The sequence below is a fragment of the Panthera pardus genome, unplaced genomic scaffold (genome assembly GCF_024362965.1).
Source record: "Panthera pardus isolate Hobbes unplaced genomic scaffold, ASM2436296v1 HiC_scaffold_11, whole genome shotgun sequence".
Taxonomy (NCBI): Eukaryota; Metazoa; Chordata; class Mammalia; order Carnivora; family Felidae; genus Panthera; species Panthera pardus.
This window is the reverse complement of record NW_026526666.1, coordinates 15,398,780-15,414,569: the sequence shown is the minus strand read 5'-3', so window position 1 is coordinate 15,414,569 and position 15,790 is coordinate 15,398,780. Positions and strand designations below refer to the sequence as shown.

The window sequence follows — 15,790 nt, the reverse complement described above, 5'->3', positions numbered from 1 at the left end:
TGGATGCTAAAACTCCTACTCTTCCTAGGATATCAAATGGCTGAATTTCCTTCCTGGAGAGACTAATTTAGAATCTGCAGAGTTATGCTCCCTAATCCAATAAATGAGCCTGAATTATGTTAAAGGAATTCAAAGATTAATATGGCAACTACCCAAATCTGCCAGCAAATCCATGACAACAGTGATGATAATGATGACAAAAATGGTTCAGGACAGGTCAGGCATTCTTTCACTTTATAGATATAACCTCAGTTGAGTCTCACAACCATCCTGTGAAACAGGTACCATTGTTATACTGATTGGCTGAGGCCCTGTGTGGCCGGGATGGGATGTGCACCCATATGCAGTCTGATGTGTGGGGCCAAGCTCCTACCACTCTTCTATACTGCTGTCAAATAGAGCAAGCACCAAGAGACTAATTCTAATTATCCACATATTTAACTCAACTACTTGATGGAAGACAAAATACAGGAATGTTATAAAGCATATGTTCCCATGTCAACGAATAAACAATGGGGGAATGAATTCTCAATGGTGGTGAGGATGGTGACAATTTGATGGAAGGTCTAAGAGACACGAAATGTTAATATGTCGAAGAGAAAAACCAGACACCAAAGACTCTGAGTAAAGAGCATGAGAGCTGGATAACGCACTGTACTACAAGGAAATCGGGGGATTTTGTATTTCTGAGCACAGCTGTGCTGGTGATGTCAGGCACATACTACTGTGTACTCCTGGAACAAGCCTTTCCTGGCCCTTAGAACAGGCTCCCACCCTCTCCTAAGCCAGCCTGCCCCCACCACTGAGGACAATCCTCAGGCCTTCTCTGCCAAAGGAAACTTGCCTCCGTGCCTTTCTGGTTTAGCAGTTTGCTATTTTCTGTGCAAAGTTTGAATCAAGACAGAAAAAAAACAAAAGTCAATCTCTGACATAGTCTCTCTAGGGAATATGTGTTGGAGGTTTTCTTTTACAAGGCAAAAACAGGCAAATGTTTCTAAGAGTAGTAGTGGCTATTCAGGCTTTGAGGCTGGACTACCTATGTTGGAACCTCAGTCCTGACACTTACCAGCTGTATGATCTGGGTCAAGTTGCCACCTCTCATGATGCCTCAGTTTCTTCATATGAAAAATGGAGATAATATGGGGTTCCACCTTCTGGAGTTGTTAGTCCACACAAAGCATTTAGAACAGTGTGTGGCACATAGTGAACACAGCAGTAGATATTATTTGCCACTACTTGAGTATATCTTGTAGGTTCATAACTTTCAGATTTCATAAATCTGATCAAAATTAGGGCTTCCATTCCCTTGTTGATTATGAGGTAGATGTTGAATTATGGAATTGTTCAATAGACTCTTCAACTCTCAAGAAATCAATGTAATGCAAGTAGTAACTATTTTATTGACATATTTACAAAATATTACAAAGTGAAATACCACTCTAATTCACCATATTACACAATGGCTGCATACAGGCAAGACAAAGCATATGGAAGAAACGTTTACTTCTGTCTTTGGTATTAGAAATCTACACAAATCCGCAGCATTTAAAATTTCCAATACAAAGTATTAAACACAGACAAAGATGTAATTGGCAATGTCATGAAAAGGGGCTCTAATGTCCTCTGCTAGGAAACCCCCAGGTCTATGAAATGCAACAGGAAAACCAAACACCATTTGTAAGGGAGGGAGTCTCTTGGCTAAAATAACAATAAAAGAAACAATATAGGCTACAGTACTATACATAGGAGTATTTCAATTTGTGTGAAGTGACTTTCTCCGTAACATTTGGCTGACAGTAACAGACAAAACATTCCCGAGACACAGGATCGCAGGTAAGACTTCATAGGAAAGAATCCATTCTGAGAGTACACCTTGAGGGTATAACTTTACTGTACAGAACATTTTATAAAATTCATTTTTGTGATCATTTACACATATACAAAAACTTAACTGGTTTTAGCAAATAATTTTTCTAAAACACAATCACAGTTTACATAATTCTGAGGTAAAGGTCCTGAATCTATCTTTTGAGAAGTCCTAGCTCACGAGGGTCTCTGAAGGGGGATATGTCCTACTGAACATTAAGTTCTGACATTAAAGTGGGTTGGGGAAAGGGCAGGCCACACCTACCTACCTCATTTCAGAGATGATCCAGAATTTCAGAACTGAATGTCCCTAGTTTGGCTCTATTAAATTAATGCTTTTCATGTTTTGTTTGGTTGTCTTCAAACATGAAACACTCTGAATCTTGTCAGAACAAGACTTCTGCTACGGAGAAAATATTTCATCAGCAAAGGGCCAAGTTAGTGTCTTAACCTGACTGTCTTGACTAAGGACTCTGTATGTCCCAGGAAGAACATATTTAACCTCCTCACATAAAAAGTAAAGGCTTGGTCAAATAAATGCACTGCAAAACAGATCTTCCCACCAGTTAACGGACACTCCCAAGGGGGCTGCAGGTGGGAAGATCCTAGTAAAAGGCTGGGAGCCCACAGTGAATAAGACTAGAAAAGTCTTAGTGACCCTCCTGTCCCAGAAATGCATATAGGACCCAGCTGGGCTTCCCTTTCAAAATCCTCACCAAAGTTGTCTGTGCTACTGTAAATACTCCAGGAAAATGTGAGATTCAACAAATATGTCCTTTTTTTGGGGGGGGGGGGAGCTTATGTTAATAGATGTTGCTTCCATAAAATGACTTACAATCAGTTATAGCCCTTGATCTGTTTCTGTAAACAATGCCACCTTTCCCAGGTTACTTGAAATTACCCAGAACATACCCAGCCAAGATTATTTCACAGAGTGAATTACACATTTCCAAAATAACTCTATGAAATCATGAAGGCTGTGAAAATTTAATATGAAGACACTCTTTTATGTACTTTTTTTAATATGAAGAAGTTTGCAAATATAATCAGAACATCAATGAATAATTAAAACCCCTCTGGGATATATCACTTATGAAGCAAACCTGAGCATTTGCCTCCTCTGTTTTATCATGAGTAACATCTGGGGGTAAAAGTGTCTGCCAGGTGATGAGTCACCTTGTGAAACAATTTAAGACAAGGAGTGCTGGACCTTTCCCGGAAGCTGCCCAAAAAGCGAGACTCTGATTTTTCCTCATGCTGGGAAAAGCAAAATTAAACTTCTGCTTCTTTGTACCATCAAAGATTCTGGTGAATGGCACATGAGAAGAAAGTAAATGTGTGTCCACCATTTACTGATAGCTGGCATTCATGGTGCCTGACCACACATGGTAAAAAGAAATACGAACCAATGTGTTTGCAGGGCTCTTTTGGGGAAAAAAAAAAAAAGCTTTTGGCTGTGCCCTAGTCCCCGACAATGACAGACTGGCAGGCTGTTTCTTGCACAGCTCTAGGCAAGCCATTAATCTGTCAGTACCAGCATCTTTAGAAATCCCAGCATTAAGACTTAGGAGGGGAAAAGGAGGGAGGATGTTGAATAGCCAGAAATGTGGCTTTTTAAACACTTCAGTTAATTCACAATGCTGTGCAGGCTTCTGTTTATCCCTTCTCTGAAAGTTCTGGTGCAGGGTGTAACGCTGGAGTGGAATTTATTCATCCTCTTCCACATACGTGGATGGAAACCAGCCCACCTAAAAAAGAAAGGCAACCAACATAGCAACATGACTTCACATCTGGCATTTCAAAGGGCTCTACAAATAGAGCATTTAGTTTTTATAACACCCCGATTAAACTGGGGTTTTATGGCCACTGTAGGTAAAGGAGATTGATTTAACTGCCCTAGAAGACCGACAGAATGAGTGATGGAGACAGAGGAATAAAAGAAGCCTAAAGAGTGTTCTAATGTGCTAGCACACAGACAAATATGTAAATTAAGTGTACTAAGGGGCTATACTATTTAACGCTCCCTATTTCTGCTATAGAACAGGATACAAAGGGGTACTATGTCTCCATTCTTTCCAATTTAGATCAGCAGCTCTTATAAATATTCTATGTTCCACATAAAATATATGCTCTGAGGTTTATGGACTAAAAAGAATGGAAATGTTCCTCAATCCTTTTCCAAATAGGAAGCCATCAAACCTGCCTAGGTGAACTTTATTTATGCCACAATCATGTTCATTCAACATCTTTTTCTTGAGTGTCTATTTTCAGTGAGGAACACCACCACTCTCCAGAGCCTTGGCTCTGTGGGGTGAAGGCTTCTCCCCAGCCCCACGGCGGGTGCCCACAGCAGCCCAGTCCCCTTCCTTCACCCGCGCAAGCACATCGAGAGGGACAGCTCACCCTGCCATTTACTTCTCCTCTCCACCAGCCATTTGCACTCATCTTCGTGTAAATCTTCACCACGTCTCCTTTCAGCAAGGACAATTCTCGCATGTCTCTGGCACAGAAGTCATACCGAGCAACGGCGATGCCCAGCACTTTTGGACTTAGCACTGGAAAGAAATGATGGTGAGTCAGCAGTGATCTGTGGTCCCACGACCACCAGAACGTAATCAGATGAATGTTATAGATGCAATCCAAATGCACAGCCATGATTTCACTACAGACTAGTGATAATGGTGGAGGACCTTGAAAGCAGCAGAGTTGCTGTTTCAATTCAGTCTGGTGTGGTCAAGTTCATTTCAGGCAGTTTAAAGAACCGCTGTTCTGTTTCATTCTTCATCAGAACCCCAAAACAGGGACTAGCTTTTGTTAAAAAAAAGAAAAGAACCTAAAATTACCAGCATGCATTCCCTACGGATGGCACAATGATCTATTTCTAACTAGAACCTCTAAGGTCAAAGGTTTACATTTTTATCTCATAATCTCTCCAACTAAGACTTAAAACAACCAAATGCTTTGCTCTGAAATTCTCCTATTGAATCCATGTCATTGTCATTACTTCTAGTTAAAAGGCTCTTCCTTCCCCAACCAGCCCTTTTTGGTTAAAACTTCTTGGGGACAAACTCAATTGTTGCTTCATATAGAGTTTCACTATGTGAAGAAGCTTCAGTCAGGTTTCACCGAAAGAATGCATAAACACCATCAATTTATCCTCTTTCTTTCAAACAAATACTGTAGGTATAGAAAACCTTTACTGAAGGAATGAAGTGCTAACTTACTCCTTGTCCTAACCCACCCTGCCCCGAAAGAAAAACTCTATTCAAGCTGTACATTTTTTCTTCTCTAGTGTTTTATAACACATTTCATATTAACTTCTCTACCTGTTGCTCATTGGGGTTATAAAGTGTTTTCAATTATACGTGCAGTGATTCTGAGAATCACTCACCTGGGAACGGTAGGACTTTATAAACCTTAAATGGGAGAGGAACACAAGTGTAAGAAAAACAAATGGGAAATGCCATCCATCTGTATTTTTAACAGTTCCTGGTGCCCAGGCAGCTGCGGTTATGACGTGCATTACCCTGGAAGAGCTTGCCCACGTGGAGACAGGGATCTCTAGCCTATTATTCAGGGCTCTGCAATGACAGGGTTTTTTTTTAGTCTCCAGGTGTCCATCATAAGATAAACGAATAGCAATGCTGTAGATTTCAGAACTGTAAAGGGAGTAAAAATGGGTCATTTTATTTTACTGTTCAGACACAAACCACTTTAATAGTTTTCTTACTGAAAACCGTCCCATTACCGGGTCGCTACTCTTAGAGTTGGCGCACATAAAGACACCCCTGTGACGGAAAAACCAATCATCACCTTAACTGTGTGACCTTGCGCAGGTCTTTTAACCCTTGAGGCCACACTTTTCTTACCTATAAAATGAAAACTCTATGCTAGATGACTTCCAAGGTCTTTCTAGTACTAAATGTTATGATTCCATTGGGACTTACAGGTTAATTTTTAAAAATCTGTAAGAAAACATACTTGACCTAGCCATAATGTACTCCCCTACATGTCACATCAACAGCCATTAAATTCTCAGACTAATGACTGAAATCAAGACCAGAATGCCCACACACAAACTGATGGGCACAGTCATCCTTCCAAGCAACATGAAATATGTTTTACTTTTATATTTGGAGACAAAGTTGGGATTGGGTTCTATTTATTTTCTTAATGGGAATAAGTAAGCATTGGCTTTTCTCAGCTAAAATTTCTGATCCTCAAGAAAACTAATGATTTTATAGAGTGCTTCATCTCCCGCTTTATGCTTTCAGCCCTCAACCCTTTCCAACCTCTCCCCAAAAGACAAAACAAAAAATGTCTAACGGAAATACATAACACGAGCACACACACAAAACCAGGAGAGTGAAATGTCATGACAGATGGTGACTATGACAGAGAAGAGGAAACTGCATGGTGGGAATGGGACTCTAGGGACTATTTGTGAGAAGATGCATCTACATGAGAAGCTACACATAGAAGTCAAAGTATTTTATTTGCAAACAGAAGCAAGTTGAAAAGACATATAAAAGCAGTAAAGCAGTACCTGACCAGAAAGGAGTAGAAGAAGGGGGAACAAAGCTGTAGTCTGGAGGAGTTACAAAAGAAAACCCACAGAACAAAGAAGGGGCTTAGAGAAAGAAAGAAAAAGAGAGAAGCAAAAGAGCATTTAGGTAATGGCAAAAAATCTCAACACAGCTATTTCGTTGTCTATAATCCTAAGAAAATGGTCACATCAAATTTGGAGTATTAAGCTTCACTTTCACCCACTTCTCTCCTATCACCATTTCTAAATGAAGGACAAGCCAGATTTTTACATTTTGATTGACACTAGTTCTGAAATTTAGAGCTATCCCTTTAGCGGTGAACACAGCATACCCACTCTACCATGGTGCCATCTTTGAACCCCTCCCATCCGAGGATGGCCTTCTTTTGATGTGATACACAATTCCCACTTTGCTACACCGGTGGAAAAGAGGAGACTGTAAATTCTTAATGTAAAATATGCTTCACATCAAAACTGATATAAACAAGTAAGAGCCTATAGAGTAGGGTCAAGGAAACATGCAGAGCCCATAGGAAAGTCAAGGAAACACTCATACAATTTGTTAGAAACCATCCCCAACCCCTAACCAAGCATGCACATGCTAATTTATTACCACAAAAATGTAAATCGCTTCAAATCTTACCATACCTGGACAAGTAAATACATCCGGAAATTTTGGGAATGTATGGAAAAGTTCTATGCAAAAACTACCCTCAGAAGCTTTTTACTTTACTTTTAATAATAAAAGCTAATAATCATCAAATGGTTCTGAAGTGTTAAATGTCCTGCTCAATGTTTTACACTCAATATTTAATTTAGCCATCACAACAATTCAAAGAGGAAGGTACTAATACCACTTTCCTTTGATATTTTTAGAACAGCCTAGATTCAAACCTAGGCAGTATGACTTTGGGGTCCAGGCTCATAACTGCTGCATTGCTCTGCATCTAGCACTCTGCTTTAGGTACCTCCATAAGCAGTTATAAAACTCTACCTGTTAATATCATGGTGCCATTGCAAAGGAAAAGAAAGGCATGGTTATAAATTTTCTTCCAATATTTATTCTCCCCCTTCATCCCTGCAATAGGTTATCTGGCCAGGCCAAGTTTGCCCAAAAGGAAGACTTCACTTCTCTGTCTTTATGCAGGTCTATGCAACTATATGACTAAGTTCTTGCCACTACGATATAATAAGCAAGGGTGTTGGAAGGTGGCCTGTGGTACCTTCCCTGGCACATGAATTCACCTTTCTTTTTGGTTGTTCATCCTACCCTGCTGTACGGAATTTACAAGCTACCATCTGGGTCCGTGAGAAGAAAGGCCTCGCTTTAAGGACAGTAGCTCATGAGCTTCAGGGAAGCTGGAGTTCTGAAGATTTTATGGAAGAGGTGACCTGCCCTTTCCCCCAGCCTTGGTCTGGCCACTTCTAGGTTTTTATGAGAATGAGAAATAAATGTCTATCCTGTTTAAGCCAGTGTTTTCTCGGATTTCTGTTACTTGTACCTGGACCTAATCTAAACTGTAACAAAAGTTTCTATAACCGAGGAGGAGGTGAAAGTGGGCTAAACAAACTGCAATGCGTCCATATAACCTTGCAATACAGATTGTCTCTTTCAGACCATTGACTGATTTGATAGCCACAGAATTCTCCCAAAGTTAATACTCTTGTCAGGAAGGGCTTCTTTGATACCTGGGAACAGTCGTAACTCATTAAGGGGATCCTCAGATCCTATTTAAGTAGACTGGCCGTGGGAATTGGAGGAGATTCAGTTGCTCTTGCAACCATGGACTATGGATCCCTCATATAAGACACTTTCCTCATGAATGTCCTTACATATTTACTTTTAACCTACCCTGAAGTATATCCTTGTTGATAATCAAGGCTCTCTTCTAATCCATTACATCTCCCACATTACATTATTTTTGTTTTAAAACTCAGTGATACATGCCATTACAACTAATTTTACAATATGCTCAATTCATTTATTGCCATGCAACATAACTGGTTTAATTTCCTTGAGATGTTATACACACTATTAGAGACAAGAGGGGATGCCATCTCTAATGAGAAAAATGGCTCACATCTAACTGTATCTTGACAATCTGCAAGATTCCTATCCCATGTTTGTGAGAACTTAAATTAGAACCCCCATTCTACAGATTCCTTCTGGCAGGTACTAGAATTTTCTCCTTGGACTGCTTTCTAAATGTCCATCCTTCACTATCTCTCTGGGACTATTTATCCATAAAGTAATAAAAGAAGACTGCATTTCTCCAAAATTTCTAATGAAGATAATTTAAGTCAGCAGTCTGAACTATAACAAGAGATAAGTTAGCTCTAGAAGGAAGATATAAGAAATCAATGAAAACACAATTAAATGAAATTTAAATAATCTCAACAGGTAGATATATTAGATCAGATAACCTGTCTCTAATTTAAAAATATCTAACATTCCTGAAGTGATACGGATAATGCCTCACTATGCAAAGTGAACTTGAATCTGTTTCAGATACACACTTTCAGTGTGCTACCTTGTCTCTTATCTAACCCTAAAAGCCTTATAAGCACTGGCACTCATGTCAAATAGCTACAGTTGGAATCTTCCTCAATCTTATCTAAAATATTATAATCTTAGCTGAATGGTAGCTATTCCCCCAGGGTTAGGCCTTGGCTCCTCTACTGGCTTCACTGGGAACTAATTTTTTTCCCCAGTGAAGGGAACAAACAGATTCTAAGATATGCCTTGGCTCCTCATCTGAATTCCAGTCTGTGATTTCAGATATTTTCATGACACTGCCATGAAGGAAAACCACTATCTCCGATGCAACCTGCCTGAAACCAAAGTCATGATCCCCATCCCCATAACCTAGCTCAACCCTCCACATTTTTTTTTCAATGACTCTTGTGTTCTTTGCAAACTACCCTTGCAAAGTCAGTATGCTTTTTGCCTCTTCCTGTTCACTCTCTTCTTCCTCCGAAATATGAAGTTATTCCTTCACCAAATTCTCAGCTCCATCATTCCAACCCAGGTACTTACGCCATTTCTAAACTAAGACAACTGCCTCCCAGTTGGTCTTTTTGCTTTCAACATTTTTTTCCATTCCATATGAAATACTGCCTCTCAGCTACTCACAATAGACAAAGATTCATCATTCCTTTTCCCAGATTAGGAAATCCAAACTCTTGCCCTGAATTCCATGGCTACTTATAGTCTGGCTGTTTCCTGCCTTTCTAACCAAATATTCCATCATTTTCTCATATAAATTCTTTACCCCTAGACCAGCTGGTGGGCATGCACACCAAGGCCCTCAGTATCGGTTTCTTTCTCGAATGTTTCTCCTCCATCTTGCCTCTGCTAACCTTAACCTCCTTGTCTCCAAGGCTCTGCTCAGGCCCTTTCCAGGAGTCTTCCATGACCAATCCCAACAACACTTGTCTTCTTCCCTATTCTTTCTAGTCATCTCTAGGCACTTACATCCCTGGCTCTACTGTTTAATTATTGCATGTGCTCCTGTGTTCTATCTCCAAAAAGTTGTTGATTCTGGAGAGCAGAGGCTAACTCTTACACTGCTTCTGCTTCTCCACAGGATCGGGCCCAGTGCTAAGCACTGAAGCTGCTGAATGGACAAGTGTCTCAGCAGGATATTTAATTTTGCAAGCTCCTTATGTCTCCTCCTCCTATTCATTTAGCTCATCTTCTGCACACTTAACTGCTCAAAAAGACCTCCAACAAAAGCCAGCACAACACAAAGAAAAGAATGTGAAATATTTTCAGGTTTTATTCCCCAGGATCTCTGAGAACCATAATCTATTGATGATATTCTTACAATAACTAATTTTTTCTGAGATGCTGAACAGCTATTAAATACTGTACATCTCTTGGCATTAAGCATACTGTATGCCTGAGGAATCCTCTTAGGGGTAAAAGGTTAATAAGTTTCTCCTACCACCCAGTGTATAGCTTTCAGCCAAATATTTTAAAAATTGGTAGGGATGCTTTCTAGTTTTCTATACATCGTAGCATGACTTACTGTTGCCATTCTTCCTATACATTAATTTTCACTGCCTTTGGGTCCTTAATTCTCAAAAGCTGCCAAAATAGCATCTGAATGTCTTGCATCTACAGAGACAAGAGTATAAAACAACATGTTTCCCTTGGAAAGTATGGGTTTAAATACAGATGTAAATGATGTCAGAATAAAGTATTTGATAAAAATTTTTTTTTGCAGAATGGCTTAACCTGCAAAACATATTTACATCCTTACCGAGAACATATCCACCTATTTCAAAACACATATAGAAATACATGTTTTCTTCATCAAACTCCTTCTCTCATACCAAGATGCTGCTAATTGAAGAATTATTGGCAGGTGCATATCCTGGAATGGAACTAGAAACAGCCGAGTAACAGTGTATTCAAATGACGATGTTGGGGGAATGATTATCTCCCATTCCTTTCACTTTCTGGGCTCATACTCACTTCACCACCTAGTATTATAGATAGCCTATCTGCTAGTACATCACATCATTTTGGGAAGCTTCTTGAGAGAAACAACTCTTTTTATTCATATCTGTATCCTCTGAGACAATGTTAAGTCTATGTTGAGAACGTTATCATTGAGTAGTCATTCGCAAACTGCAAGCTTTAATTAAGGACCTAACTTCCCTCCTTTCTCAAACACTTTGAGCTCCTTATTAGCACAAACAAAGGAGAAGTTTACTCAGAGAGATCAACACATTCAGGCTGGTCTCTCTGGCTATTTTTCACAGGATACCTGGTGCTCAGTTGGGTTAACCTTGATGGGGCATTATGAAGTGAATGGCTCATACTTTAGTGACTTAATATTCCTCATTAGGAACTACTAAGGATGCAGTCAAATATTATTTATCAACTTTTCCAAGTTAAACAAAACCTAAAGTACAAACATTCTCTAACTGAAACAGAAGTTACCTGTTAATAAACTGAGAATAGAAGCTATAAATCATTAGTGAATATTATTCAGTTCTGAGACTTGACTGACAAGACAGAACCACCGAACACAGAAGTGTATCAGTCAAGAAAAGAAGAACAGAGTGTTTAGTGTAGAATAAAAAGTGCTAGAGAATTGATATTTGATGCCTATACTTTTGTGGCAAGGCTAGTGAAACGTTGCTTTGAAGTTTTAGCTCTCCTTGATTACGCCATTCATGTTCATGAGCAAATGAAAATCTACTCAACTTTTAATAATATTTGAAATGTATACCCCGTGGAGGCCAAGCTCAGTCAACACTCTTCCTTAAGATACTGGTTATCAAATCACAAAGTATTTTTGAACTACCACTTAATCATGTATTACATGTGTAACTGAATATGAGCCTAAGCGTTTGCTAATTATTTTCTGAGACAGACATTGCCTAACACTCAGCTTTAAGTTGTAACAACCACAAGTGTTCACATTCACTTATGTAAAAAGAAGCTGTCAGTAAAGAGATCAGCAATGGTGCTACCATCAATAGAGTGATCTCTGGGAGTTTGCTGCGCAGCAGTGGCCTGGAGGAGAACCATGTTCCTATGTGGGACACTGTGACGAGTGATCCAGTAGATTCTTTTTACCAAGGCTGTCTACAGATGGCCTAGCAGCAGAGAACATGCTGAGAATTTAATGAATGTTTAATTTAAATTTGTGGTCCTTAACCTGGTTTTATTTTAGAACTTAGCCATGCCTTAGACATAGTGTCAAAGACTTGCTCCCCTGCCAATGTTTATAATGTTTACTGTACATTTTATATATTGTCACTGAAAAAAAACTAAATAATTTAGATTGGTTTCATTTCATTGAATGCTGACATCTGGCAAATAGACCAATCTCCCTTAACCTGAAATCCAAAATTATAACAAGGAAAACTTAGGTCTAGAAATCCTGGAAAAAAAAATAAGTCTGTACTCAACACTGCACAGTGTAAGCATAGAAAGCCAGTATCAAGAAAAAGATGAGTATAAGGCCTTTCCTGTTGTTACAGAAAATTAGACCATTTGACATTTCTAGGAATTTCAGATTATTTATAGACATCTAGTTTATCAAAACATGAACTTAACTCTAACTCCTTACTCTTTAAAAATAATTGGTAGAGGGGCACATGGGTGGCTCAGTTGGTTAAGTGTCTGACTTCGGCTCAGGTCACGATCTCGTGGTTCATGAGTTCGAGCCCTGCACTGGGCTCTGTGCTGGCAGCTCAGAGCCTGGAGCCTGCTTCAGATTGCGTGTCTCCCTCTCTCTCTCTGCCCTTCCCCAACTCATGCTCTGTCTCTCTCTCTCTTAAAAATAATCATTAAAAAATTAAAAAAATTGGTAGACGTTTATTAAGCAACTACTGATCAGTATTGTGCTAAGGTGCTATTGGAGATACAACAATAAGAGCATGTGACTTCAAAAGAGCTTACAGATTGGTGAAAAGACAGACACATACAGAAATGATACAGAGATAGGGAAACCATTCATTTTGGATTGAGAATGCTAGGACTACACTTTAGGCTTCATCTGGGCCTCTCCTTAAAAACAAAAACAAAAACAAAAACAAAAAAAACCTCCAGTCTTCCACTTGCTCAGGTCAAGAGCTTAGTTGTCCTTGTGTCTTCTCTTGCTATTCAATTTCACATCCAGTGCAAATATCCTGTTGGATCACCTTCAAAATGTATCACCTATGTGGCTACACGTTGGTTCAAGTTGCTACCATCTCTTAGCTGAGGAGCCGCATGAGCCTCCTCACTGGTCTAGGGAGGCTTCTACCTTGTCCCGCACATCTCCATGGTCTTTTGTCAACACAGAAGCCAAAATAATCCTATGAATACTTAAGGTTCAAATCATGTCTCTCCTTTGCTTAGATCCACCAGCAGCCTCTCATTTCCTCCAGGCTAAAAGCTAAAGTCCTGAAAAGCAGCACATGGTCTGGCTTCCCTTACCTGTCCTTCTGCTCTGGCCACATTGCACATGTCATGTCATATATGCTTTCTTTGCATTGGCTATTCCCTCTCACTTTTGTCTTTACTCAAGTGTTACCTTCACAATGAGGATTACTTTGATGCCCCATAAAAGAGTCATGGACATACATCACTAGTGCTTTGTGGCACAGAGAGAAAACAGGCTTTATTGACCAGGGGGGATGACATGTAGGCAGAGAAGTAGGTAGAATGCACCTCAAATTCCCGTTGTCCTATTGCTTAGGTTGGGCACGGATGGTCTGCACACACCATGGTCAAAGCTTCCAGCAGCCTGCTCTACAGACTGATAGAGTATTTATGCAACCTTATAATAACACAAATTCCCTGTTATGGACTGAATGTTTGTGCTCCCCCTTTCTCCAAACTCATATGCTGGTATTAGGAAGTGGGGCTTTTGGGAGGTGCTTAGGTCATGAGGATAGAACCCTAATGAATGAGATTAATGCTCTTATTAAAGAGATCCCACAGAGTTCCCTCGCCCCCTTCCACCATGTGAAGATATGTGGTGTCTTCTATGAACCAGGAAACAGGCTCTCAGCAGATACTGAATCTGCTGGCACCTTGATCTTGGACTTCCCAGATTCCAGAGCTGTGAGCAATACATTTCTGTTGCTCACCAGCCATTCGGTCTATGTTATTTTGTTATAGCAGACTGAACAGACTAAGACACTGGTCATGTGAATGGCCCCGTTAGGGGAGCTTCTGGAACAAGTGGCTGGTGTCAACCTCTTCTAATGTTGAGAAAACTCAGAACTGTTGAGCCAGCTTTCTGCTAAGCTACCAAAAGGAGGAAAAATGAGCCCCTTCTTATCTTCCTCATCTTCCTCCCATTCCCCAGTTAAAATAGTAAACCATCTCTAGCACTCCTGAGTACCATCGCCCTGTATATTATTTTTCCAGGGCACTGACCAACTTCTAATGTACTATATAATTTATTTTTACCTATTATCTGCCTTCCCCACTAGTGTGTAAGTTCCACAAAGGCAGAGACGTTTGTCTGTTTTTTTCACTCCCGTGTATCCCCAGCAATTTGAACAAGGCCCTCCCTGCAGTAAGCTCCCAATAAAGATCTGTTGAATGAATGAATGTGGGGATCTATGGCGGGGTTACTGGTGAGAAGAGATGAGGAAAGTTCTTGGATTCATCCAAATAGAAGTGTATCCTACGAGAAGGAAGGAGAAAGGGAAGAGGGAAATTAACAGAGAAGACTGAACTTTAAATAGAAAGGCAGCCTTGAATAGAGAAAAATCTGAACCAGCAAGTCAGTTAATATAGGAGGTTTTATGCTCAATTTTGACAAATTTGAGTGCATCCATAGCAGGCTGGCCAGGATGGTAACAGATTTGGCCACCAACAACTGAGAGTTCAAGCAAAGCCTGAGGATGATCTCTCAGGAATGTCATAAAAGGTACTTATTTGGGGGTGCCTGGGAGCTCAGTCAGTTGAGCATCTGAGTTCGGCTCAGGTCATGATCCTGCGGTTCTGTGAGTTTGAGCCCCACATCAGGCTCTGTGCTGACAGCTCAGAGCCCGGAACCTACTTTGGATTCCGTGTCTCTCTCTCTCTCTCTCTGACCCTCCCCAGCTTGCTCTCTCTCAAAAGTAAATAAACATTAAAAAAATTTTTTTAAAAAAAGTACTTGTTTGAAAAAACCTTGACCAGGGCTAATATGGCTGTTAAGTCTAAGGAGCCTCGATACCAAGTACCCCTCTGCACCCCCATCTATCGTTCAGACATTAAGCTAAATTTTATGTCACACTTAAGGGGTATATGTGATACAGTACGTGGTACAAATAGATGCTCATAAATACTGAACGCAGAAAGGAACGAATGAAAGGAAAACCTGGTCACTTCCGTACTTAATTTCTCACGCTATTGGGAAAGAAGAGAGTTACAGAATTAAGACCTGCTACCTTATGCAGATTTGGAATGGGATCGGTGGGGTATCAAGAAAAGAGAGCTCTCAGCATTGTACCTCAAAGCTGGGAGCCTCATCCAAATTTTAGGAAGGAAAAGAAGGGATTCTTCTCAATTTAGATAAGCTGCTGCTTGTTTTTCAGGAAAAAGAGATGAGAAAGACTACAGGCTTTGATCAGAGCTGCCATGGGAGGGTACTCTAGTCAGGGGACAGCACGTACATTGAGACTAGTTTTTAATTTAGAATATAAGGTCTATGGGGAGGGACAGTATAAAAGATGAAAAATATTAAAACATAAGGACTACTTTTTGAGCTTTTAAACATTAAACAAGATGGCTTTCAATGAGGTTATCTGAATCTGTAGAATTTCTATCTGCAAGCTATATTTCTGGAGGGACCCTGGGCACTGGCTACTAATTTTTAAAGCTATCAGGTTTGGGATAAAGATGCCTTATAGTAGCTAGTAAAGCTCTCAAAGTAA

At 40.0% G+C, this 15,790-nt stretch overlaps 1 protein-coding gene across 1 annotated transcript in view; it reads right to left on the bottom strand.

Annotated features, from left to right (window-relative positions):
• Positions 1-1,380: 1,380 nt before the first annotated feature.
• The window catches only part of VAV3 (vav guanine nucleotide exchange factor 3), a 358,407-nt gene continuing 343,997 nt past the window's right edge, over positions 1,381-15,790 (bottom strand). The window contains exons 26-27 of the mRNA XM_053891674.1: positions 4,270-4,421; positions 1,381-3,614 (exon numbers count right to left, since the gene is read on the bottom strand). Of these exons, the coding sequence (XP_053747649.1) occupies positions 3,573-3,614; positions 4,270-4,421 (194 nt within the window). The 3' untranslated portion in view covers positions 1,381-3,572. The remainder of the gene's footprint in view (positions 3,615-4,269; positions 4,422-15,790) is intronic.